The sequence below is a fragment of the Ictidomys tridecemlineatus genome, chromosome 5, assembly GCF_052094955.1.
Source record: "Ictidomys tridecemlineatus isolate mIctTri1 chromosome 5, mIctTri1.hap1, whole genome shotgun sequence".
Taxonomy (NCBI): domain Eukaryota; kingdom Metazoa; phylum Chordata; class Mammalia; order Rodentia; family Sciuridae; genus Ictidomys; species Ictidomys tridecemlineatus.
Window position 1 is genome coordinate 152406759 of NC_135481.1, and position 27226 is coordinate 152433984.

A 27226-nucleotide genomic window follows, 5' to 3' on the forward strand; every position below is an offset into this window, starting at 1 on the left:
AATCTATTTTTTGACACATTGCTAAAGATATTTTACATTTTAGTGCTAGCTGTGTGTGTATTTAAAAATTTTCCCTTTCCATATTTTTGGGATATTTTTGGCTATTTCCAGCTAACATTTAGAGCATTTTTAAAATGTATACAAAGTTGCAAGCATAAAAATATAAAAAATAGTGCAGTGAACACCTGTGTAAAAAGAAGGGAATATCTTTCTTTAAAATTTTAATTGATATATAATTGAACATGTTTACGGGGCACAGTGTGAGAAAGTCAATATGTGAATACAATGTGTAATGATCAAATCAGAGTAATGAGCATTTTCACCTCCTCAGACACTTATCATTTATTTTTATTTGGAACCTTCAAACGCCTCTTACATTTAAATTGAGATGTGTAATAAGTTCTTATGAACTATAATCCCTGGTGTTTCCTTTTGATTCAATGGAGGCAGTGCTTTCTTGGCTAGAACACTTAGGTAGGAGGCGTTGTGTTTATCTGGCCCTCGTTGGTGATGGTAATGATCATCTGGTTGAGGTGTTGCCTGATTTCCCTGACCTACGATTGTTTTTTTCTCCCTTAATAACTAAGCAGTAGGGAAACACTTTAAGGCCAGGCATGCATCCATTTGAATTTAGCATCCATTAGTGATTCTTGCCCAATTCAGTCCTAACCATGATAAATGCAAAATGATTTTTTCCAACTCCAGCACCCATTCCACATCTGTCACTGTTGTTCTACTTCAAGCTGGAGAACTCCCATTTGTCCCTCTGTCCTTGGTGTAGACATTAATTCCCCTTTTCCCCCAGTAGCTTTTAATTCGTTCATGTGCTAGTAATTCTGGTGCTCAAGTTGTGCAACCTTTGAGCAGTAAGAATGTCTTCTAGCTGACTGAGGGCATCTTTTATGGTCAATCTCCAGGTTCCAGAAGATGCACCTTCCTCACTGTGCATCTCTTCTTCTTCCCAGGGTCACTTCTCTGGGGTTTCTTGTGCTTATAAGAAGGATATTTGCCAGCAAGGACACCATGCTTTCTCTTGATGCAGAATTCCCTTTCTATTTCACTGTCTATCATTTTAACTTTCCCTTTGTCTTTTGACTGTCGGTCTCAGTTTTCATGGTGAGGCTGCCCTTGCTAAAGGGGAGTCTGAAATGTTAATGAGATTCTCCTTAGAGATTCTCTGTGGTTTCATATCTTTATTGCTACTCAGAGTAGCATATCTTTGATCAGAAACCCTAAATTTGATTTTCTTTTTGAACTTTTCTACATCAGCCTCTAACAGATACCCAGTTTTCCCCATTTTCTGGACATACACAGGGCTTTAGACCCCTACATTTATGCTTAATCAGCTTGACTGGTTCCCCACGGGCAGCCTGCCAGCACTGGTTTCCTCTCCACACTTCTGAAAGTTGCTTCTTGGTATTGATGTTGAACCCCATCTCATTTCTGATTTCGTTTATGAGCTTGCCTTCTCCCTACTAACCAGAAGGAAAGTTCCAAAGTTCCAGAGTCTGCAGATTACCAGGGCTACAGGAAATGACTGCTAGGCTTGTCATTAAAGTCTGTCTCCCTGGCTGGTGCAGTAGTGCCCCAAAGTTGCCTTTAGTGTCCTTAAACCACCCCAAATAAACATGTAGTGTCTCATGCCCAGCTCCCTCCCCCTGTGGAGACCCCTGGTGCCCAGAACACATGCCACCTTCAACAGTCATGACAAACCACTCCTGGCCTGACCTGTGCCCCCCATCATCTGAGAGAACCTCTGTTTTCTGGCACTACTGAATATATGGAATATTTCTATGCTCTCAAAATACCCATTTGGGGTGGCAGAAAGAACCACAAAGTCAGCAGGGCCTGACTTTGGGTGGAAATGATTCTGTTGATGCTGCCTTCTGGATCAGCACTGGCTAATAAAAATACGATACCAGTCACACATGTAGTTTTAAGTTTTCAAGTAGGTACCTTAAAAAATATAGAGACAGGTGCTGTTAATTTTAATAATATATCTTGTTTAATCCATTATATCAAAAATGTTATTTTAATACATAAACAATTGTTGAGATATTGTACAACACCCCCAACTTTTTTTTAAGTCTTTGAAGTCATGTTTATATTTCAGGAGCTCATTAGCCTATGTGGCAAGCATCTCTGATTTGGACAGCTCAGGACCAGATGAATAATGAAGCTGCTGTGTTGAAGGGCAGGGCCAGTTAGCAACCGAGTGCCTGTTCTGTTCCTAGCCTATTCTTTCCCCAGGACAGAGCTTCTCCATTCTCAGGAGAAAAGTGCATTTTTGCACAGGGGATTTGGAGTGAGGTGCAAATGACCCTCCATGAATTCTTCTTTAAGATGCCCAGTGCCTGGCCCTCCTCTGTGGTGGCCTGCAGCTACCACAGAAAGGCACTTGCTCTAAGGGGAGACTTGATGATACAGTTGACAGGCAAGACACTGGCCTCCACTGGCCTCCGGCAATGGTTTCAGGAAGATTAGGTTATTTAATGAGAGCTATCTGAAGAGGTTGTAAAGAATTAGAAATTCAAAACTCAGGCAGCCGCTATCTTGTGGGTATGCCAGGTGGGCCTCCATTCCTCTCCTTATGTTCAAATGTGGGCTTCCTCACAGCATGGTAGCCAGCTTCCCCCTGAGGGAGTGTCCCAAGAGACACTATGTGGCAACTTGTCCTTAAAAGGCATATGACCTCACTTCTGCCATGAGAAGATCAGATCAGTCACAGAGTCACAGCTCTGCCTGGGACCCAGGGTAGGGGAGAGAGACCCACAATCAGGAATGACTGTTGCTGTGTTTCTGGAGAGTCTACAGGATTTGGAACCATCTAGGAAAATGAGCTGGAAACTCTTTCTCCTATCCCTTTTAACAAGCAAGTGCCTCGACCCGTTTATCCAGACATGCTTCATTAAAGTGCAGACCCCAAACATGCCAGCCCCAATGCAGACCCTTCCTTTGAAGCTTCCTCCTCTGTCTGAAGGGTGTGTCTCTCCCTCATTTCACTTCCTGTACCCATGTGGCCTCCACCTACTCGTTGTCTGCTTGCTAATCATCCTTTCTGCTTTGTGGCATTTGATCTAAGGCAAGTGGCAGCCTCTTTGGTATTTAATAACTGCATCTTCAGAACCCTTTGCATATTGCTCAGCAGCTGAGGAAAGAATCCCAACACATAGTCCAGGACATTATGGTTTCTCATGTGTGATTTTTAAACAAAGCACCTGTAGTTTCAGATGTTGGAAATTCTCTGTATTTTCCACAGTTGCCTTATTATCCACTCATTTTTTTTCTTTGAGCCTTTCTTGTACTTCTGATGATCAAAACTCATTTGGGCGTGAGATTGACTGGTTTTTGCTTAGCCTAACTAACATGTTAGGAGTCCAGAATCATTTCCTGCTGGCCTCACTGTGTGTTTAGCCCATATTGGATACTCCCTAAAAATGGGGCTGGTCCTGGGCTCATCCTTACTGGGCTCAGTGGCTGCAGCAGCTGGAGATGGTATCTGGCTCTACCCCACAGGATCTGCAAGATTGCAATGATGAGCTACAAGCTGAGCTGGAAGGCCTGCGGGCACAACTGCCTGAGAGTTGGCAGAGCCCCTCAGAGGACCTGGGCACCCATGGACAGAGGGTCTCTGGACGTGGCCCAGCAGGTACGAGCCTGGCCCTGGCTGTTGGGGCTCCATGGAAGCAGCTCGAGGCTGGATGTTTACATGACCCTTGAGACCAGAGGTGGTGAAGGAGTGTGGAGAGTTTTGCCATTTGTTATAAATGGCGAAGGTTATGATGATCTTGTGAACTCAAGGGAAATACATCTGCCTAGTGAAGCATCATAGGCAACCTTGTAGAAGAGCCTGGAATATGGAAGGCAACTTAGGGTAGCTGTGGGGTGGGCATGGGACAGTCCCACTGAGGGGAAGTCCTGCCTGTATGCAGAGTCTACCTTCAGGCGCCCATACTCTCAGGTGAGGGAATTGGGGCCTTGATGGAACTTGTAAGGAGCCTCCCAGTTCTCTTGAATAATCTGTGTTCAGGTTAAGACTGGCTGCTGATTTCTATGGAACACTAGCTTTTATAATATGGTGTAACCCTTTTTGCTAGCACCTCATTCCTCACAGATGGGGCACAAGGAAGGGGTGCTGTCTTCAGGGTGATGAGATGAAGACAGGATGACTGATGGTATCCACATGTCAGATTGGAAGGTTTAGAAGGGACCCTGAGGTGCATAACATAACGGAATGTCCTCTCATTCACAGGCATTTTGTCTGTGGGTGATTCCACTCCAGTGAATATAGAAACGGAGATAATGATGGAGCAGGTGAAGGAACGTTACCAAGATCTCAAGATCCAGCTGGAGACCAAGGTCAGGGGACAAGGGCACTATGGGCTATACACTGGCAGCAATTGCTTCACTGAACCAATGTTACCACACACGGCTGCCCTGGCACCTGCATCTGCCTTGTAATGGGCCAGCTCAGAGAGGAAAGATTGTAGGAAAGAGTAAATAAAACTGACATTACCCCCCAGGCCCTCTGTGGGGGGAAGTAGGGTGTAATAATAATGATGAATGACAGGGAAGGAAGGGATTTGTTTTGCTCTGAGTGTCACATGAGGATGTGCTAAAGATAGCTGTGTGATGGACAGCTTTTCCAACTTGTCTGCTATTGGGAATCACAGGGACAAGCTTTGTTCTAAGCCTAAATGACCTGGAATTTGCCCTCTATGGGGACTCCCTGGGCAGGATTTCTCAGGCTGAGTGTGTCCTCTTGGATGAACTTGTCCCCTGCTCTGTTATTAGGTAGTAGTGGATTTTAAGGACAGTTTCCCAGGACTTGCTGTCATGAATCCAATTCATTTGTCTGATTAGCAGTTGTGTCCTTGATCTCACTGAATGAATTAATTGGAAGCTTCTAGCATGGCTTTGCCCACCTATATCTGGATAGTATTCCTTCTGTCAGGTATTCCAAGGTGTTAAGAGCCACCCTGCTTGTCTTGTGAAGGCTCCTTAGATCTCTCAGTAGCTCTCATGCCCTCTGCCCTCTTCATGTCACCTGGCCAGATGCCCAGGTTGGCCTTGAGCCTTCTGACCGCACCTACTGGACCTGCTTTGGTGGGGGGTCACTGTGAAGTCATGGCGGATGACATATTGCATATGGCCAATATGGGTCCTCAGGGAGTGTTACCATCATTTACATTGTTACCTCCTTCCACAGACCCTGGGGCCTAGTTAGGTCTAGGCCATTGTGCCTGGTAGCTTCATATTTCTGTTCTTACCAGTTAGGTCATATTTAGGACTTTCTGACTTGTGTGTCTCATGGCTCCCTCTTTAGGTAAATTACTACGAGATGGAAATTGAGGTCATGCAGAGAAACTTTCAGAAGGAGAGAAAGGAGATGGAGCAGGCTCACCAGCTTGAGGTTTGCACATTGGAAAGCCAGAAAGCAGACCTGGAAGCATTGTATACCAAGTCTCAGGAGGTCATCCTGGGCCTGCGGGAGCAGCTGCAGGATGCAACTCATGGCCCTGAGCCTGGGCAGACTGGGATGGAACAGTGCTGTGCGCAGGTGCTGTGTGGCCTGGCCCAGCAACTGAAGGAGGAGCTGCAGCTGAGGCACCAGAACCAACTACAGCAGATAAGGTCTGTTTGGGTTTGGAGCTCATGACTAGGGTTTCTTGCTAACAGTCAAAGTTTGAAATTAGATTTGGGTAAGCGCTTTAGGATTGCAGTGTCTTCTAGCAGGATGAGTTTTCTCTGAGTAAATGAATGAGAACTGAAAAAATTGGTTGTTGTATTAAAGATTTTTACTTTAAGGCAAAATACCCTTTTAACAGAATTTGGGACATGGAGTAGTTTTTTGTATAGAATTTTAACTCTGTTCTTTCTCTTCGGCCTCAGACTTGCCTAGTAGGCAAAGGCAGAATTTTCTCCATCATTTAGTATAGCATTCTGGTTTTCCAGGACATGGTGGAATAAGGAAAAAAAAAAAAGTCAAAAAGTCTCCCCAGAATGGAAAAGATAGTTAATTTGGACAGGTCAGAATCTTCAAAAAGGCTGAAATATTTGTACCCAGAAGGGAAAGGGGCTATTTGGAAAATCTGAGTGTGGTATTTTGGGTGTTAATGGTGGGAGTTACCTGAAAAATGCCACGTTCCCTCCCTGTCACATGAGCCTGTCTTGGTAGAGTTAGTACTTGTTTATTGAAGACATGATGCTGGTTACTGGGATACAGACCCATGGACAGCATTATCTCCCACAAGAAGATGACCCCTCCTATCACCTGGCCATTTTACGTCACCCCAGCAAGACCAGGACCTCCCCCATTGGCCAGGACTTTACAAAACGACTCAGGTGAGGGTTGTGCGGAGGCTAGTGATGTTCACCTGTTGATACTTAAGAAACATGGCCCTGTCACCACACTGTTACAGCAGGAAGTCAAGTGACCTTTGCAGGGAAATCATTCCTGACATAGATAAGGCAGGCACTCGTCTTAGTAGAAAGAAGTCAGGGTTACCTCAGTATGTGAGATGTGATAAAGAAGAATCGGCATTCCCTCTTCTCTCCCCTCCAAGATGATGCCCGTGTACCCACCTAGGCCACTGGGGACTCACAAAAAATGGACTGCTATTATCCTGGAGGATAAAGAAGTAGTTTTTTTTTTTTTTTTTTTTTATGGGAGTGGATACTGGATTGAACTCGGGGGCACTCAATCACCGAGCCACATCCCAGGCTCTTTTTTGTATTTTATTTAGAGACAGGGTCTCATTGAGTTGCTGAGCGCCTTGCCATTGCTGAGGCTGGCTTTGAACTCGAGATCCTCCTGCCTCAGCCTCCCAAGCCACTGGGATTACAGCTGTGTGCCACCAGGCCTGGCAAGAAGTAATTTTTAAGTCATGTGTTTTCCCAGAGCTCTGAATTATCTTTTTTTTTTTCTTTGACCTCATTAGATAACTTTATTCACACAAATATCCCTTAATTTATAAAGCCTCAGCCTAAGTAAAATAAGTACACAAAAAAACTATCTTAAACCCAAGAATGTGAAATAAGGGACTCAACCCTCTTAGACCCACCTTGGGACCCCCACGAGGTGGCTGAGGGACAGGTATAAGGAAGCCACCCTCCTCCTCAGTGTCCAGGATGCCCCTGCCCACCTGCCCAAGCCATCTTGGGCCTTGGAGTTCTCTGGCTCCTCACTCCTGGGGAGCGTATCCTGCTACTCAGCTGGGCTCCTCGCCACACCTCTGAATAAGGTAGAGCCATAGGCAGCCCCATGTCATTTTCTACCACCCTGCCTTGGCCAGAGTGGACAGTGTGCCTTGACAGGCTTGGTGTTCCTGTCCAGCCCTCATTCCACACCATAGTCTCAGGTGCCACAGGCCCCAGGCCAGCCACTTAAGGGATTTTCCAGGGAAGTTTTAAATACAGATGAGTGTCAGCCATGTCACTAACACTCAAGACCTGCACTGTCTGAGGACACTCACTGCCATGAGGCACACATCCTCTGTCCAGTTTAGTAACTCCTGGCCACACTTGACCTTTGAGCACTGGCAATGTGGCCAGTGTGACTACAGGATGGAATTTTACTTCTACATCACAGTAAATTCCTTTCATGTAAACCATCACATGTGGTGGGTGACTTCCATTGCTGGCGTCTGTGTGTAGACCTAGCCCCCAGGTGTGGAAGCCCTGGGCACAGGGACATAAAGAAGGATACGGAGAATCAGTCAGGAGAGAAGAGTTAAGCAGTTAGAACAGGCGTCCTAGTGGCCTTTTCTTCCCTGAGAATAAGGGTCTGGGGTTCACCGTGGCAGAGCCCATGTTTTTATGACTCATTATTTCTGTAGGAAAGAGGCAGAAGATGTGCTGACCCAGAAACTGTCATGGCTGGAAGCCCAACATGTTGCCCGCTGTGAAAGGCTGTCCCTGCAGCATCAGAGCGAGAAGGACCGCCTGCTGCAGACGCACCTGTGGCGACTGAGGGAGCTGGTGGCACAACTGGACCTGGAGAAAGAGCAGCAGGGAGAGAGAGAGAAGGAGATCCTCACACGCTGTCAGAAGCAGCAGATGAAACTGCAGGCAGCGATGAGTGAGGAACAGGCACAGATTTGTAGATCGATGGCTCTGGAGAAGGAGAAATTGGAGCACACCTACAGGAAGCAAGTGGAAGGGCTTGCCCAGGAGGCAGAGGCACTGAGGGCCCTCTTGAACGATGGAACCACTGTGACGGGCAGTGAGCAGGGGGTTATACCTGGCCTCACATCCCTGTGCCTAGGTGGGGAGCAACCATTGGCTCAGTTGGACCTGAATACTGATGGAGAGATGAGGGAACTGGCCGGAGACACGCCTGGCCAGAGGCGAACTGAAGGCAGGGATTTACCCAGCCAGCCTCGCTGTGTGGACACCACACAGAGCCCAACCCCTGTTCTGGTATCCAGAGAGTCCTTGAAAAGCTTCAGCCTAGGAGAGAACTGTCAGGGTCCGCTCAGTGCTGGGGAGGTAGCTTCTGTTCCCTTGGAGAAGAGGTCATACATGCAGCCATGCGAAGGGAACAAGGGAGCCATTGCAGAGGAGCCAGTGCCTTCTGCCAGGGCCCCAATGAGTCTGGGCCAGGCTGATGCCCAGGAGCTTCCCGTATTGGCCACAGAGGGGATTGCCTGGTTGGCTCAGCCCCAGACATTGGAGCCATGGCACAGCCCAGCCACTTTGGAGGAGCAAGCCAGCAGCCTGGGCAGGGACCCAGCCCCTGAGAGTGGTCATGGCCAGGTCTTTGAGGGGATGTCCAGGGGTGGTGACGATGCCCTGGAGACCTGGCTTGAGCACAGCCAGGAGGCTGCCCGTTGGGGGTCCTCCCTGTTACACTCCAAGCTCCCAGACCCACAGCAGCCTGGGCTGGAGTGTCTTACTGCCCTGGAGGAGACAGAGGCCAAAATGGCATTGGAGAAAGAGAAGAGTGATATGAGAAACAAACTTCTCCAGCTGGAAGATGTTGTCTGGGCTCTCGAGAAAGAAGCAGACTCAAGAGAGAATGACAGGTTTTATTTTTCCTATTCTTTTTTTTTTTTTTATTGGTTGTTCAAAACATTACAAAGATTGCAGAATCACATCGGTTACACATCCACATTTTTACATAATGCCCTATTAGTAACTGTTGTATTCTGCTACCTTTCCTATCCTCTGCTATCCCCCCTCCCCTCCCCTCCCATCTTCTCTCCCTTCCCCATCTACTGTAATTGTTTCTCTCCTTGTTTATTTTCCCATTCCCCTCACAACCTTTTATATGTAATTTTGTATAACAATGAGGGTCTCCCTCCATTTCCATGCAATTTCCCTTTTGTCTCCCTTTCCCTCCCACCTCATGTCTCTGTTTAATGTTAATCTTTTTCTCCTGCTCTTCCTCCCTACTCTATTCTTAGTTGCTCTCATTATATCAAAGAAGACATTTGGCTTTTGTTTTTTAGGGATTGGCTAGCTTCACTTAGCATAATCTGCTCTAGTGCCATCCATTTCCCTGCAAATTCCACGATTTTATCATTTTTAGTGCTGCATAATACTCCATGGTGTATGATTGCCACATTTTTTTTATCCATTCATCTATTGAAGGGCATCTGGGTTGGTTCCACAGTCTAGCTATTGTGAATTGTGCTGCTGTGAACATCGATGTGGCAGTATCCCTGTAGTATGCTCTTTTAAGGTCTTCAGGGAATAGTCCGAAAAGGGCAATAGCTGGGTCAAATGGTGGTTCCATTCCCAGCTTTCCCAGGCATCTCCATACTGCTTTCCAAATTGGCCGCACCAATTTGCAGTCCCACCAGCAGTGTACAAGAGTACCCTTTTCCCCACATCCTCTCCAGCACTTGTTGTTTTTTGACTTCAGAATGGCTGCGAATCTTACTGGAGTGAGATGGTATCTTAGGGTGGTTTTGATTTACATTTCTCTGACTGCTAGAGATGGTGAGCATTTTTTCATGTACTTGTTGATTGATTGTATGTCCTCCTCTGAGAAGTGTCTGTTCAGGTCCTTGGCCCATTTGTTGATTGGGTTATTTGTTATCTTATTGTCTGATTTTTTGAGTTCTTTGTATACTCTGGATATTAGGGCTCTATCTGAAGTGTGAGGAGTAAAAATTTGTTCCCATGATGTAGGCTCCCTATTTATCTCTCTTATTGTTTCTCTTGCTGAGAAAAAACTTTTTAGTTTGAGTAAGTCCCATTTGGTGATTCTTGTTATTAACTCTTGTGCTATGGGTGTCCTATTAAGGAATTTGGAGCCTGACCCCACAATATGTAGATTGGAGCCAACTTTTTCTTCTATCAGATGCAGAGTCTCTGATTTGATATCAAGCTCCTTGATCCATTTTGAGTTAACTTTTGTGCATGGTGAGAGAAAGGGATTCAGTTTCATTTTGCTGCATATGGATTTCCAGTTTTCCCAGCACCATTTGTTGAAGATGCTATCCTTCCTCCATTGCATGCTTTTAGCCCCTTATTAAATATAAGATAGTTGTAACTTTGTGGATTAGTCTCTGTGTCCTCTATTCTGTACCATTGGTCCACCCGCCTGTTTTGGTACCAGTACCATGCTGTTTTTGTTACTATTGCTCTGTAATATACTTTGAAATCTGATTCACACTTCCTGCTTAGAATTGCTTTTGCTATTCTGCGTCTTTTATTTTTCCATATGAATTTCATGATTGCTTTATCTATTTCTACAAGAAATGCCGTTGGGATTTTAATTGGCATTGCATTAAACCTATAGAGAACTTTTGGTAATATCGCCATTTTGATGATGTTAGTTCTGTCTATCCATGAACAGGGTATATTTTTCCATCTTCTAAGATCTTCTTCTACTTCTCTTTTTTAGGGTTCTGTAGTTTTCATTGTATAAATCTTTCACCTCTTTTGTTAGGTTGATTCCCAAGTATTTTATTTTTTTTGAGGATATTGTAAATGGAGTGTTTTTTCTCATTTCCATTTCAAAAGTTTTGTCGCTGATATACAGAAATGCCTTTGATTCATGCGTGTTGATTTTATATCCTGCCACTTTGCTGAATTCATTTATTAGTTCTAGTAGTTTTTTTGTAGACCCTTTTGGGTCTTCTAGGTATAGAATCATGTCATTCACAAATAGTGATAATTTAAGTTCTTCTTTTCCTATTTTTATGCCTTTAATTTCTTTCGTCTGTCTAATTGCTCTGGCCAGTGTTGAGCAGAAGTGGTGAGAGAGGGCATCCCTGTCTTGTTCTAGATTTTAGAGGGAATGCCTTCAGTTTTTCTCCATTCAGAATGATGCTAGCCTGAGGCTTAGCATAGATAGCTTTTACAATGTCGAGGTAAGTTCCTGTTATCCCTAGTTTTTCTAATGTTTTGAACATAAAGGGATGCTGTACTTTGTCGAATGCTTTTTCTGCATCTATCGAGATGATCATATGGTTCTTATTTTTAAGTCTATTGATGTGGTGAATAATATTTATTGATTTCCATATATTGAACCAACCTTGCATCCCAGGGATGAATCCTACTTGATCATGGTGCACAATTTTTTTGATGTGTTTTTGTATCCGATTTGCCAGAATTTTATTGAGGATTTTTGTATCTAGGTTCATTAGAGATATTGGTCTGTAGTTTTCTTTCTTTGAGGTGTCTTTGTCTGGTTTCGGAATCAGGGTGGTGTTGGCCTCATAGAATGAATTTGGAAGAGCTCCCTTTTTTTCTATTTCCTGAAATAACTTGAAAAGTATTGGTATTAATTCTTCTTTAAAGGTTTTGTAAAACTCCGCTGTATGCCCATCTGGTCCTGGGCTTTTCTTGGTTGGTAGTCTTTTGATTGCTTCTTCTGTTTCATCCATTGATATTGGTCTGTTCAAATTGTGTGTATCCTCCTGACTCAGTCTGGGCAAGTCATATGACTTAATAAATTTATCGATGTCTTCACTATCTTCTATTTTATTGGAATATAGGTTTTCAAAATACTTTCTAATTATCTTCTGTATTTCTGTAGTGTCTGTTGTGATATTGCCTTTTTCATCCCATATGTTAGTAATTTGAGTTCTCTCTCTTCTTCTCTTCGTTAGCATGGCTAAGGGTCTGTCGATCTTATTTATTTTTTCGAAGAACCAACTTTTAGTTTTGTTAATTTTTTCAATAGTTTCTTTTGTTTCAATTTTGTTGATTTCCGCTCTGATTTTAATTATTTCTTGCCTTCTGCTACATTTGCTGTTGTTTTGCTCTTCCTTTTCTAGGGCTTTGAGATGAAGTGTGAGCTCATTTATTTGTTGGTTTTTTTCTTTTTTTGAGGAATGACCTCCAGGCGATGAATTTCCCTCTTAAAACTGCTTTCATTGTGTCCCATAGATTCCAATATGTTGGGTCTGTATTTTCATTTATCTCTAAGAATTTTTTGATTTCCTCCTTTATGTCTTCTGTAACCCATTGATCATTCAGTAACATATTGTTCATTTTCCATGTGATGTAGGATTTTTCCTTCTTTTATCATTGATTTCCAGTTTCATTCCATTATGATCAGATAAAATGCATGGTATTATCTCCACCCCTTTATATTTACTGAGGTTTGCCCTATGGCATAATATATGGTCTATTTTTGAGAAGGATCCATGTGCTGCTGAGAAAAAAGTATATCCACTTGATGATGGTTGATATATTCTATATATGTCAGTTAAGTCTAGGTTATCGATTGTGATATTGAGTTCTATAGTTTCTTTATTCAACTTTTGTTTGGAGGATCTGTCCAATGGTGAGAGAGGTGTGTTGAAGTCACCCATAATTATTGTGTTGTGGTCTATTTGATTCTTGAACTTGAGGAGAATTTGTTTTATGAACATCGCAGCACCATTATTTGGTGTATAAATATTGATAAATGTTATGTCTTGTTGGTGAATGGTTCCTTTTAACAGTATATAGTGTCCTTCCTTATCCCTTTTGATTAACTTAGTCTTGAAGTCAATTTTATTCGATATGAGGATGGCCACCCCTGCTTGCTTACGAGGACCGTGTGCGTGGTATATTTTTTCCCAACCTTTCACCTTCAGCCTGTGTATGTCCTTTCCAATCAGATGTGTCTCCTGGAGGCAGCATATTGTTGGATTTGTTTTTTTAATCCATGTTACCAGCCTATGTCGCTTTATTGGAGAGTTTAGGCCATTAACGTTTAGAGTTACTATTGATATGTGGTTTGTAGTTCCAGCCATGTTTGATTATTTATCTTTTTTTTTTTAATTTAGTTTGTTTCTCCATGATTATCTTTCCCCCCGCCCTCTGATTTACCGAGGCACTTCCCACTGATGGTTTTGGTTATTGTTTTTCATTTCTTCCTCATGTAGTGTTTTGCTCAAGATGCTTTGCAATGCTGGTTTTCTGGCTACAAATTCTTTTAACTTTTGTTTATCATGAAAGATTTTTATTTCGTTGTCGTACCTGAAGCTTAATTTTGCTGGATACAGAATTCTTGGTTGGCATCCATTGTCTTTCAGTGTTTGAAATACGTTGTTCCAGGATCTTCTCGCTTTCAGCATCTGTGATGAAAAATCCGTTGTTAACCTTATTGGTTTACCCCTGAATGTAATCTGCCTCCTTTCTCTTGTAGCTTTTAATATTTTCTCTTTGTTCTGTATATTGGTTATCTTCATAATAATGTGTCTTGGCGTTGGTCTACTGTGATTTTGTATGCTCAGTGTCCTGTATGCATCTACAATTTGTATATCCGTTTCCTTTTTTATTTCTGGAAAGTTTTCTGTAATTATTTCATTCAGCAGGTTGCTCTTTCCCTAGGTTTGAACCTCTATACCTTCCTCTATCCCGATGACTCTTAAGTTTGTTTTTTTTATGTTATCCTATATCTCTTGGATGTTTTTCTCATGATTTTTTTTACCAGCCTTTCTGAGTTGGCTAGATTCTTTTCAAGATGATATATTTTGTCTTCATTATCTGACGTTCTGGCTTCTACTTGCTCCACTCTGTTAGTGATACTCTCATTTGAGTTTTTAGTTTGGTTTATCGTTTCCTTAATTTCTAGAATTATTGTTTGATTTTTTTAATAATCTCTATCTCCTGATAAAGATGCTTATTTGCTTCTTTTATCTGTTTATGTAATTCATTTTCAATGTGTTCTTTCACTGTTTGAATTTGCTGTCTCATATCCTCTTTAAGATTCCATTCCATCTGTCTAAGGTATTCCTTGAGTTCTTTATTTGACCATTTTTCTGATGCCTGTAGGTCCTCCTGAATTTAGGCTGTCCTGCATTGTTTGTACTCCTTTTCTTCCTTGCTTTTTCATGCTGCTCATGTTACTTCTTGTTCTGTTTGACTGCTGAGTTACTGTTTACTCCTATAAATTTATTTGATGCTTGGGAGGAAAGGTATTAAAAGGGAAGGGAAAAAGTCACTAAAGAGAATGAGAGTAAGCAGGTAGAATTCAAGGAAGGGGGAATAAAAAAAATTGAAAAGAAATGAAAAGACAAAAGAAAAAAGTAGAAAAGAAAAAAAGAAAAAAAAATAATAATAATTAAAAAATTAAAATTAAAAAAATAGAAAAAAAATTTAAAAAAAATAGAAAAAAGTTTTAAAAAACTTAAAAAACAACAACAAAAAAAGGAAAATGAAAAAAAGAACCCAAATTTAAAAAATAATAATAAATGCAGTTTTAAGAGTTTGATTAACTTCTCTTCTCCTGTCAATACCTGGGAACCAATCACTGTGCAGCAGCTCCTCCTCCAAGACTGGGCGAGTCTCCAATCCTGGGTGCCTAGGGCCTCCTCTTGTGTCTAGTCGCTTCCCCACTTTTCCTCAAGCCAGGCCCCACTCACCGGTGACGCTCACCACAATACTGGCTACACGCCAGGTCTGCTGCTCCCAGGAGCCCTGATTTCATGAACATCTGGGCACACTCTCCCTGTTTGCCTCCCTCAGACCCTAAGTTTGTAGAGCTTGGGGCTGAGAATCCTCAGCGAAGTTTGCTTACCCTCCGGTAGCCACGTCCCCGGAAGCTGGTGCAAGAGACCTCAGCCATCTGCTCTGGTGGGAGCGGTAGCCGGGAGTTCTGCGCCGCGGGTCCGTACCACTCCTGATTCCTTTCGTCTGGCTATCGCGCTCATGGTAGAGCTGGGAGGGGCTCTTAAGCCCTTTGAACATATTCTTTCAGTATTAGATTCTACTGTTAACTTGTGACAGCTACTCTAATAGTTCCTTTGAAATATGTATCATTTATCTGCTGCTGCTGTAACAAATGACCAAAAACCCAGGGACTTAAAACAACACTGATTTGTCATCTAAAAGTTTTGATGGTTAGAAGAGTAAAATAAGTCTCATTGGGCTAAAAGCCAGGTGTTGGTGCTAGCAAGACTGCATTCCTTTCTGGAAATTCTACAGGGAATCCCTTGTGCTTTTTCCAACTTCTAGAGACTGCTCACTTTCAGATTCATGCCCCCTCCTATCTTTAAAGCCATGGATGGTGGGTCAAGCCCTTCCCACATCACATGACCCTGATGCTGACTCTTCTGCCTTCCCTTCTACTTTTAAGGATCTTGGTGATTACATTGGGGCCACCCAGATAATCTACAATGACCTATGTAAGGTCACTTAGGTAGCAGCCTTGATTCCCCTCTGCTATATGATGTTACATGTCCACAAGTTGTGAGGACAGGAACATAGATGTGGGCATCTTTTAGAGGCTATTACCCTGCCTACCACAGCAGGTGATTTGACTTTTGTCTTTTGGCTGCTTCTAGAATATTCTGTATCTTTGGCATTTTACCTTTGGTATATATTTCTTTCTTTTTAGCTTTATGTTAAAGTGTAATATACATAAGAAAAATGCACATATGTACAGTTCAGAGAATTTTCAACAAATTGAACACACCCAGGATATCTTATCCCCACACACACCCAATATCTCTGTTACTAGCAGTCAGAGCAAGAAACGGAACACACCAAAGCCCACCTCCATAAGTGGGTAAACTGCTAGCCCAAATTCTAACAACAGTGATTAATTTTTTTTCTCTTTTTTCTTCATGTAGTATATACTCTCTTGCATCTGATTTTCTTGGCTCATATTTTTCTTTGCCCCTATTTTTGCTTATAGGTATAATTCATTCATTGGCATTACTATGTAGTATGCTGTTAGGTGATTATACTACAGTTTGTTTATTTTTTTCATCTGTTGATGGATATTTCAATAGTTTCTGGTTCAGGGCTGTCAATATAGTACTGTGATGAAAGTTTTGTACATGTCTTTTGAAGAATTTATGTCGTTACGTACCTAGGAATGGAATTGTTAAGTTGTGGAAAAAGTTGGAGTTTTCTTTTTGTTTATCCTATTTAGAAAACATTATTATTTAGAATGTTTGGGATATTGTCTTATGAAAGTTCCTCAGCCATTGCTCTTAAAATACTACCTCTCCCTGGCCATGGTGGTGCATGCGTGAAATCCCACTGATTTAGGAGGCAAAGGTAGGAGGATCCCAAGTTCAAGGCCAGCCTGGACAACTTAGTGAGACCCTATATCAAAATAAAAGATTAAAAGGGCTTGAATGTAGGGCTAAAAGCTCAGTGCTAGCTTTTAGCCCAATGAGACTCATTTTATTCTTCTAACTACCAAAACTTTAAGATGACAAATCTGTTTTTTTAAGCCTCTGGGTTTTTGGTCATTTGTTATAGCAGCAGCAGATAAATGATTACATATTCAAAGGAACTATTAGAGTAGCTGATACAAGTTAACAATAGAATCTGATACTAAAAGAACATATTCAAAGGTCTGAAAAACAGCTTTTGACTGTACTGTTAAAAAAAAAACTACACACAAACTGCTACTTCATTCATGGTGTTAATTAGATGTATGATGTTAGATCTTTTCTGCTTTTTCCTTCCTTTATCAATTTCTCTTATATTTTTCCATCTTCTTTCTCTTTTCTCTGTACCACACCCAGGTTATCTTATCCCCCCCACACACCCAATATCTCTGTATTCCAGGTCAGTTACTTCTTTAATCTGTTTAAACTCATTCAGTGAGTTTTTATAGACATTTGACTTTTTGTTTCTAAAGATTCTGTTTGAACCTATCTGATCATGATGTCGTCTTATGGCTTGTTCATTTTTTAAAATTTCCATTCTTAATTTTTGTAAAATTGTATAATATTTATTTTTAGTTTGTGTCTGATAATTCTAATATCTAAAATTCCTAGAGGATCTAATTTTTTTTAAGTGATGAAGAGAGTTTTTTGAGAGAGAGAGAGAGAGAGAGAGAGAGATTTTATTTATTTATGTATTTTTTAGTTCTCAGCGGACACAACATCTTTGTTTGTATGTGGTGCTGAGGATCGAACCCGGGCCACACGCATGCCAGGCGAGCACGCTACCACTTGAGCCACATCCCCAGCCCCCTGATTTTTTTTTTCCTTGTTTGGTTTTGTTCTGTTTAGTTTTCACTTCAGCTGTATCTCATGGGTGTTTGTTTGTTTGTTTGTTTTTCCATGTATGTTTGGGTGTTCTGTGATTGTGAGCTCATATTTACTTTTTATTTAATCTCTGGGAATTTTGGTAGCCCTAAGGGGATGCTTTTCTGCGCAGGGTTTGTATTGCTTTTGCAGAGAACTAGGGAGATACTCATCTGGGACCCCTTGCACCTCCTTTCAGAGCCCTGACTGTCCAGGTCTTGTTCTGTTTGATAGAATTGCTATGATATTTAAAGTATAAAATACAGAGAAGGTAAAAAAACAAACAAACAGGTGTCCCTGCTGATAGTGGTGCTGGTATATTCCCTGATTGCAGGGTCACCCACCTTTGTAGCTTCCCACTCAGCTTTCGTTTCAGCTTCCGGTTTTTCATTTTGTTTGGGGGATTCCTGGGAGTTTCCGTTGCTTTCTGTGAGGACAGTCACACACTGCACACTCAGGCCTGCACAGGTTTCATTGTTTCTGAGGAGTTCCAGGGTGTGGAGAGGCTGCCTTCAGTTTTCCTGGGCTCCTGGAAGTAGACCCCCACACACTCCACTTGCATTCAATCACTTTGTTTTCCATTCTGGAGACAGAGTGGTAGCTTCAAAACAGATATAATTTGTTTTGCTCTCTTGCATGAAACCCTTTGCTGCTTTAAAAAAAAAAACTATTGGTGCATTATAATTATACATAATAGTGGACTGATTGTTGCATATTTGTAGAGGCATATAATATGACAATATAATTTGATCAGTTCAGTTCCCCTTCCTGTTACTTTTTAAATTCCAGAGACTTCTATTTCTTTATTCTTCTCTTAGTCTATCATGACATGTAGGAAGTTATGTTAAGGGGATACATAGGCTTAATGCTATAAGCAACATAGATAAAATGAACTCAGAGATGTGTTCTTAATTTGAAAAAAAATGGGAGGCTAAATCCAGATAGAGACCTACCAGGGGAAGTAAATGTCAGCTAGACTCCCGTATATTAATAAATCCTCCAGGCAACAAGTATGAATTTTAAGATGCCTCTTTAATGATCTGTATCAGTCAATTGTATCTTTCTTAAATCAGTGGTGTTAGTTGATGTCCCAAGATGGTTCCCACATGAGGGGCCACCTTCTGTCAGGTATCTCTCTGGGAATCGACATGGAATTTTCCTAAGTGTTTCCTTCCAGAGCTGCTGTGAGGGTGTAGGATGGGTGAACTCTCACAAGAGAGAAAGTATGCCTTTGTAGTTTGGTCTGATTCCTTGTGCTTCTTAGCTCTGGCTTCAGTTCACTGGCCAGGGATGAATATCCTTTGCCATCCCTGAGGACTTACCCCTAGCACTTGGCAATAGAAGCCAGTACCCATATCCATATTCAGATGGAAGTGGTGAAATGTCAGCTGCCCCGAAAGGTAAACAAAATAATGGTGCTGATTGCATTCATGGGCTGTTGATAAAGTGCAGTTTAGAAGCTAAGACAGTGGTGCTCCTGTGAGATGCTCGCAGGAGATGCATGTCAGAGCATGTTACCACTGGAGAAGAGAAAAGGCAAAATACCCTGCTTCACCTCCAGGGAGGGAATGAAGACTGCAATTTTCAGCTCTTGTGACTGCATGTTGCTGCCAGCTTCTTCTCACCAGGCTTTTTTCAATTTTTCTTGCAGAATCGAGTTTCAGAGGATTTCTGAAGAAAACATGTTGTTGAAAAATGATCTGGGAAAGATTCAGCAGGAACTTGAAGCTGCAGAGAGCACAAATGATGCACAGAGGTAAGGCGTGTCTCAGTAGTTTGCCCACATTGACAAGACAGAGGCCTCTGTATCTGTCTCTAGAATGAGCTTAGCAGGGATTGATATAGAAAGTGGGAGATGCTGGCAGATAAACCTCATTCCAGAAAGACCTACGTGGATGAACTTGTGGACTTCTGAACAGATCTGATAGGCATAGGGGATTCTGACTTCCCACCACAGGTTGGCAGCCACTGTATATGCTCCTTTGTCTCAGAAGTGGGGACAGAGCGTATGCATGCTGTTGCATGGTTGGCTCCACATCCACAATTCCAGGACACAGCCCTCAAAACTGACATACAGACACTTCTCACCTATACAGAAATGCTCCATGTCACAATTAGGCGTGGGGGACAGTGAGTGTTTTTGGAGGGGTGGGAAGTGCTACTAGTGCCTTCCTGAGTAAGGAGAGTCTATCTGGTTATGTTCTGATAAATGGTTTCAGCTGTGCATTTCCTCAAGGTTCATTGCTGGTATATCAATGTCAGTGAGTCAAGGCTGGAGATGGGACAGGCAGGGCAGGGACGTGTGCACCAGAGAAGGGGAGAGTCTGCAGGGTGAGAGTGGCTTTCTGCTGTCACTACTGTAACTGCATCCAAGGACAATTTGTTTATTCTTTTTTATTTTTTCCCAACTATGAATTTCAAGATGAGCTCAGCTCTAAAATGCTGAGAATGTGGTTCTGGTTTGATAAATTACTGTGATGTTGCTAGAGTAGTTAGTATTATGTTATAGCAATTCCACAGTCTAAAATTCTTTTTTTGGTGGGGTGGGGAATAGAAATTCAGTGGATTAGACAAAGGGGAGTGAAAGGAAGGGAGTGGGGACAGGATTAGGAAAGACGGTAGAATGATTCTAACATAAGTTTCCTATGTGCATATAACAATACACCACAGTGAATCTGAATATTGTGTACATTCACATGCCTGGGATCTTAATTAGAATAATATATATTCCATGCTTATATAATTATACCAAAAATGGATTCTACTGTTACATATAACTAAAAATAACAAATAAAAATTTAAATAAACAAAATTTTTTTTTCTCTCTGTGTTTTGCCAGGACTCTTTAGCAACAAACCTCACTAGTAGTAAGACTGCTTGGGTCTTCGTGCTGCTGAGTATGAATAAGTTACATATTTTGCAGAAAAAGAAATATTAGTATGTGTGACTAAGGAATTTTACAGGTGCTGTTTATTCATACAATAGCGGCAACTGTCTACATATCTGAGCAATTTCACATTTCTAAATTTTCCCTGATGTGGGATTAGACTGGCTCCTCCCTCCTCATCATTACCAGCAGCCTCAGTAGTATTGTCATACACACCGTGGCAGTGGGTGTCCTGGGGCTGTGGAAGACCCAGGACAGAGAGAATCTGTTCTGTGACTACAAATTCAAGCTGTAATGTCATAGTGGGTGATGGCCAAGGAAAAGACACTGGTTAGTCAGAAATGATGTTGTTTATTTTGCTTTTTCAACAGAAAGGAAATTGAAGATTTAAAGAGAGACAAAGAAAAGACCTGCCTTGAAATGGAAGAACTCAACATACAGGTCAAGTATTGATGACTGGCATGAAGCCTTTTTTTTTTTTTTTTTTTTTTTGTTATTATCCTGAAATAGTCTCACACTTACAAAAAGGAAGTAGAGAGCTTTTTTCTAAAAGATGTAAGAGAGAGAGAGTTGCCAGTCCCTACTTCCCCCTCAAAATCAGGTACTGGCATGCATAGGAACCCACTCACCCCATTTTGGTTTAGCAGGGTCTGGAATGTTGGCAGTTATGTGTGGCATTAGTCTCCCTATATTAGTCTGTCTTTGGTTATTAAGACCTTGACATTTTCAAAATTGCAGGTGGCCACTATGAGGATGTCCCTCCATCTGAGTTGTCTAATAGCTCCTTGTGATAAGTCAGATTCTCTGTTTTGGGTAGGAACAACTCAGAAGTGATGCTATATCCCCATTTCATCCTCTCAGAGACACAATGTTTTGTCCCTTTGTTGAACACTTTGATTGCTTGGGTAAAGTGGTGTTGACTGAGCCTCTCCACAGTTACTTTTCCCTTTGTAATTCATATTTAACAGGGAGGAGCTTTGATATTATGTAAATATCCTGCTCTTTATCAACCTCTCACTCCCTAATTTTGGCAGCCTTTTGTATTTTGGTGGAATCAGTTACAGTTATGATAGCTAATCTCCCCATCTTAATATTATTAATTGGTATTCTTCTCCCATTAACTTATTGAGTGATTTGTATCATATAATGATTTGATGGGTTATAATATATTACAATTAGTATTTATTTTGATGCTCAAATTGTCTCAGATTTGGGCAATGGGAGCCCTTTGTAGGTAGCATCTTATGTTCTTTGGATAGATCCTAATCGTTCTTTGAGTACTTCCTTACTTTCTGGTAACCCAAGATGTTCTGGGTTCTAGTCATATTTCCCCTGCTCCAGCCTTGGAGTCTGCAATTTCTCCAGGGAGCCCTTGGTTACTTCTAGCCAAGGATAATCTTTAGAATGGTCTTTAGACCATTGGATGGCACTGGTTGTGCTCATTGTTCCTGGGGTATGCTGCTTCCAGGAGATGTTAGTGGATACAGCTAGGACATGTATGTGTTTATACAGATGCATATAGTTTCAAGTATGTTTATTTACTTACCTCTATATTGAAAACTATGAATTCAAACCCATATCTGCAGTTTGCACCCAACATCTTAGGGATAATGCTAGTTTTCTCCTTTTTTGTATTTGTGACCCATTTCTCCAATGAGATATCTGATTTCCATCACCCTCATTATGGTTACTTATTATCTGATCATTATCTCTTACTCTGTATATAAATGTTCTTTTCACCTCCTATGCTAATCCTCCTCCTGCCCCCAATACAAAAACGCATTTTGTACTTTGTTCTTCTTCCTATCTTTTAATTAAGACTAATTAAGGAATAAGCAATCAACCTAGAATGTGTTATCCTTGGCTTCTTAAAAAAATTGTTATTAATAATTATAGATTCATACATATTTATAAGAAATACAGAGCAATCCCTTATACACTTTAGTTTTCCCCAGTGGTAACATTTTTCAAAACAATAGTGCAATATCTGTGTTAGTATTTTAGGGTTGTCAAAATTCCATATTACAAACTATGAGGGTTTAACAAAAATTCATTTCATCACAATTTTGATGTCTAAAAGTTTGAGATCAAGGTACCTACAGGGTTGGTTTCTTCTGAGGTCTCTTTCCTTGGCTTGAAGATGTACCTTCTCCTTCTTTGTTTACATAGTTGTCCCTCTGTACCTGTATGTGTCCTAATCTCCTCTTCATATAAGGTTGCCAGTCATATTGGATTAAGGCCTATCTATATGATCTCATTACCTTAATAACCTCTTTCAAGACCCATCTCCAAATACATTCATATTCTGAAGTGTCAGGGGTTAAGGCATATGACTCTGGGTAGAGGACACAATTCAGCCTATAATAAATATCACAGCCAAGATATTGACATCAATTAAATCCATGGATCATATTTAGATTTATCCAGTTTTACTTGTGTACGCTTATGTATGTGTGTATGTTGAGTTCATCATCTGTGTAGGTTTCTGTATCCACCACCACAGTCAAGATATTGAATATTTCTAGCATCATGGGCATTCCTAGTATTGCCCTTTTATGACCATGCCAACTTTCTCCCTGCCCACCTAATCCTGACAACCACTAAAATGTCCTGTTTCTAAACTTTTATTTCAAAATATTATACAAGTAGAATTATATAGAATGTGACTTTTAGGATTGTCTTTTTTACCTATCATAATTCCTTGAAGAGTCGTCCAAGTGTTGTGTGTATCAGTAGTTTGTTTTTATTGCTGAGTAGTTCCTGTGGAACGGACATACAACAGTTTGTTTTTACATTACAATAATGACTGAGTTGTGTGGTAGTCACATGTCTGGTTGTTTTTATTTGTTTGTTTGTTTGCTTCATTGAAGTATATCTCTAACCCTTTTTATTTTTTATTTTGAGACAGGGTCTGGCTTAGCCCAGGTCAGCCTCAAACTTTGAAGGCTATCCAGCCTCAAACTTTTGAAGGATATATTACTGATTCCAAGTTTGGGCTATTACAAATAAAGCTGCTACAAACATTATTACTCTGGTTTTTGTGTGAACATAAGTTTTTGTTTTACCAGGATAAACCCCTAAGACAATAATAACTAAGTTGTGTGGTAGCCACATGTTTAGTTTTTTTTGTTTGTTTCATGGAGGTATATCTCTAACACTTTTTTTTTTTTTGAGACAGGGTCTTGCTTGGTTGCCCAGGTCAGTCTCAAACTTGCCATCCTCCTACCTCAACCTCCCACGTCTCTGGGGGTAACAGGCATGTGCCACTGTGCCAACACATTTATTTTTATAAGAAACTCCAAAACTGTTTCCTAGCATGCCTGTAACATTTTATACTCTTACCAGCATGTATATATGATCTGGTTTCTCTACATCCTTGCCAACATTTCGTGTTTTGAGTATTTTGTATTATTGACATTCTGTTGGCTATGTACTGAGATGGGCAGGCTGGAGGGGGTACAGTTCAGTATTTTTCTTTCCATAGGTCAATTAAGTTCTAGGGAGTTATTTTCCTTAGGGTCTGAAAACAATATCCTCTGGGTGTCCTTCTATCTAGTCAACATTTTAGTTAGCATGGGCTGCTTCACAAAATACACTGAGTGACTTGAGCAACAGATACTTATTTCTTACTGTTCTAGAGGCTGGAAGTCTGAGATCAAGGGACATTGGTCCTGGCTTCTCACCATGTCCTCACAAGGCTTAAAGAGAGAAATTTCTCTCTTGCTGTCTATAATTGCAGTAATCATATTATATAAGAAGCCCACTTTTTAAAATTTGATTCTAATTTGTAATATGACAGCAGAATGCATTTCAATTTATATTACACAAAGCACAATTTTTCGTATCTTTGGTTGTTCACAAAGTAGAGTCACACCATTTGGGTCTTCATACATGTATTTAGGGTAATGATGTCCATCTCATTCCACTGTCTTTCCTACCCCTATGCCCCTTCCTTTTCCCTCCTTCCTTTTTGCTCTATCTAAAGTTCATCCATATCCCCCATGTTCCCTCCTACCATCCCGCCAATCTCCATTATGGATTAGCACCCTCATATCAGATAAAACATTCGGCATTTGGTTTTTTGGGATTGGCTTATTTCACTTAGCTTAATATTCTCCACCTCCATCCATTTACCTGCAAATGCCATGATTTTATTCTCTTTTAATGGTGAGTAATATTTCATTATATATATACACCACATTTTCTGTATCCATTCAACTACTGAAGGGCTCTAGGTTGGTTCTACAATTTAGCTATTGTGAATTGTGCTGCTGTAAACATTGATGTGGCTGTGTCCCTGTAGTATGCTGTTTTTAAGTCCTTTGGGTATAAACTGAGGAGTGGGATAGCTGAGTCAAATTGTGTTTCCATTCCAAGTTTTCCAAGGAATCTCCATACTGCTTTCCATATTGGCTGCACCAATTTACAGTCCCACCAACAATGTATGAGTGTGCCTTTTCCCCCACATCCTCGCCAACACTTATTGTTGTTTGTATTCTTAATAGCTGCCATTCTGACTGGAGTGAGATGAAATCTTAGAGTAGTTTTGATTTGCACTTCTCTAATTGCTAGAGATGTTGAATATTTTTTCATATATTTGTTGATTGATTGTATATCATCTTCTGAGAAGGATCTGTTCAGTTCTTGGCCCATTTATTGACTGGGTTATTTGGTTTTTGTTTTCTTTTTTTTGGTGTTAATATTTTTGAGTTCTTGATATATCCTGAAGATTAATGCCCTGTCTGATGTGTGTATGGTAAAAATTTGCTCCCATTCTGTAGGTTCTCTGTTTACCTCACTGATTGATTCTTTTGCTGAGAAGAACTTTTAATTTGAATCCATCCCATTTATTGATTCTTGATTTTAAATCTTGTGCTGTAGGAGTCTTATTAAGGAAGTTGGGGCCTAATTCAACATGATGGAGATTTGGGCCTACTTTTTTCTAGAAGCCCACTTTTGTGACCTCATTTAACCTAAATTATTTCCTGAAAGCCCCATCCCCAACCCTAAACACTGGCTTCAATGTGTGGATTTCAGAGAAACACAATTTGAAGCAATCACTTTCCCCTGAGGAAGCCTGAAGGGATTTTTCTCTAATTTTAACTGTGAGAACCTGATAAGGCTTAGAGACATTGGAGGCTCCCTGACCGTGCCCCCACCCCTGGCACTCTAACTCTCGGGTTAGCCCAGGCCTAGAGTCTCCAATATTTGCCTTTACAGATAAAGCTTTCTTATCAGTTTCCTGCTGCAGCCTTCTGCTCCAGATAAACTGATTGTATCTCTCCCAACACCGGTCTCTCCAGTTTTCAGAATGTTTGGTTTGTCCTGTGACTTCAGTTCTCTGAAGGATCTAAGATTTGCTGCTTTTCAGTTTGTTCAGCTTTTCCTTTTTTTAAAAAAAAATACCTTTATTTATTTATTTTTATGTGGTGCTGAGGATTGAACCCAGTGCCTCACACTTGCAAGGCAAGTGCTCCGCAACTGAGCTACAACCCCAGCCCCATTTTTCAGCTTTTTCTTGTTGGCAGGATGGGAGTGATAATTTCTAAGCTCTTTACATGTGAGACCTGAAACCAGGAGTAGTATGTTTTTGATTTGAGCTTCTGTACATGCTGTGCCCATGTACAGAAAGAGAGTTGACTTTTTTGTGCTAATTTTGCATCCTGTGGCCTTGCTGAACTTGCTTATTCTAGGAAGTTTCTTTGTCGCCTTCTTCATCTCAAACCCTTGCTTTTGCCAAAGAAAAGTCCTTACAACTCATCTCTCATGGTGCCTGCTCTTCTCACATGGCCAATGAAAACAGCTTCTGCTTCAATCCACTCGTAGAACAGCAGCTTGTCTTGGCTCCCAGCTCCCAGTGTTCATTTCCATGGTGAGCCTGTGGTAGCTTTGCTTGGGCCTTGCTCTAGTTTGATCCCCCCCCCCCCCCCCCCGCCCAAGGCCCATGAATGAAAGACTTATTCCACAGAGTGGCACTATTTGGAGGTGGTAGAATCTTTAAGAAGTGGGGCCTGGTCATTGAGGGTATGCTTCACAAAGGGACTGTGGGATGCCACCCCTTCCTTTTTCTCTGTCTTTGTTTCCTGAGGTAAGCATCTTTGTTCTACCATGTGCAAACCACCATGATGTATATTGCTATACCACATGACCCAAAGCCATAGGGTCAATTGGTCATGGACTGAAATCTCCAAAACTGTGAGCCAGAATAAGCCTTTTCTTTTTGTAAATTGATTATTTGAGGTATTGGTTACATTTTTAAAAGGTGACTTACATAAGCCTCATGGAGGATAATGATGGATTCACTTAAGAACACTTACGGCTCTGCATTTGCTGAGGGTGGGCAGCCTCTTGTGGAAATGGTCCATGTAGGTCCTTCCTGGTTTCAGAGTAGCCACTCTGCCCTTTTCCTTCTCATGTTCCCTCTGTAAAATATTTATAAATGGGTTTATAAATAACCATTTGTCCTCTTTCCCAAAAAAATTTATTATGAAAACCTTTAAACATATATAAGTGGAAGTAGCATATACTGTTCACCTACCTACCACAACCTTAATTGTGGTAGGTAGGTGAACAGTATATGTTATTAGTGTACATGCTTTCAGTTCTCTGTTTACGTCTCCATGTTTCTTGTATCTATTCTTTGAACTATTTGAAGGTAGATTACAGATATCATGATACTTCTTTCCTAAATATTCATCAGGCGTTTTCTTTCTTTTTTTTAATATTTATTTACTTTTTAGTTGTGGTTGGACACAATATCTTTATTTTATTTATTTATTTTTATAAATGGTGCTGAGGATCGAACCCAGAGCCTCACACGTGCTAGACAAATGCTCTACCACTGAGCCACAACCCCAGCCCCTCATCAGGCGTTTTCTAAAAATATCTTCTAACTAACCAC

The 27226-nt window shown here is 41.1% G+C and overlaps 1 protein-coding gene across 3 annotated transcripts in view; it reads left to right on the forward strand.

Moving 5' to 3' along the window:
* Positions 1 to 27226, forward strand: part of Ninl (ninein like) — a 155435-nt gene that overhangs the window by 116397 nt on the left and 11812 nt on the right. For 2 of the 3 annotated variants that reach the window (XM_078051310.1, XM_040274792.2), the window contains exons 14-19: positions 3517 to 3649; positions 4253 to 4359; positions 5327 to 5634; positions 7839 to 9026; positions 19090 to 19194; positions 20697 to 20766. In XM_078051310.1, coding sequence (XP_077907436.1) covers positions 3517 to 3649; positions 4253 to 4359; positions 5327 to 5634; positions 7839 to 9026; positions 19090 to 19194; positions 20697 to 20766 — 1911 coding nt within the window. The remainder of the gene's footprint in view (positions 1 to 3516; positions 3650 to 4252; positions 4360 to 5326; positions 5635 to 7838; positions 9027 to 19089; positions 19195 to 20696; positions 20767 to 27226) is intronic. The other variant, XM_078051311.1, reaches the window with a different exon arrangement.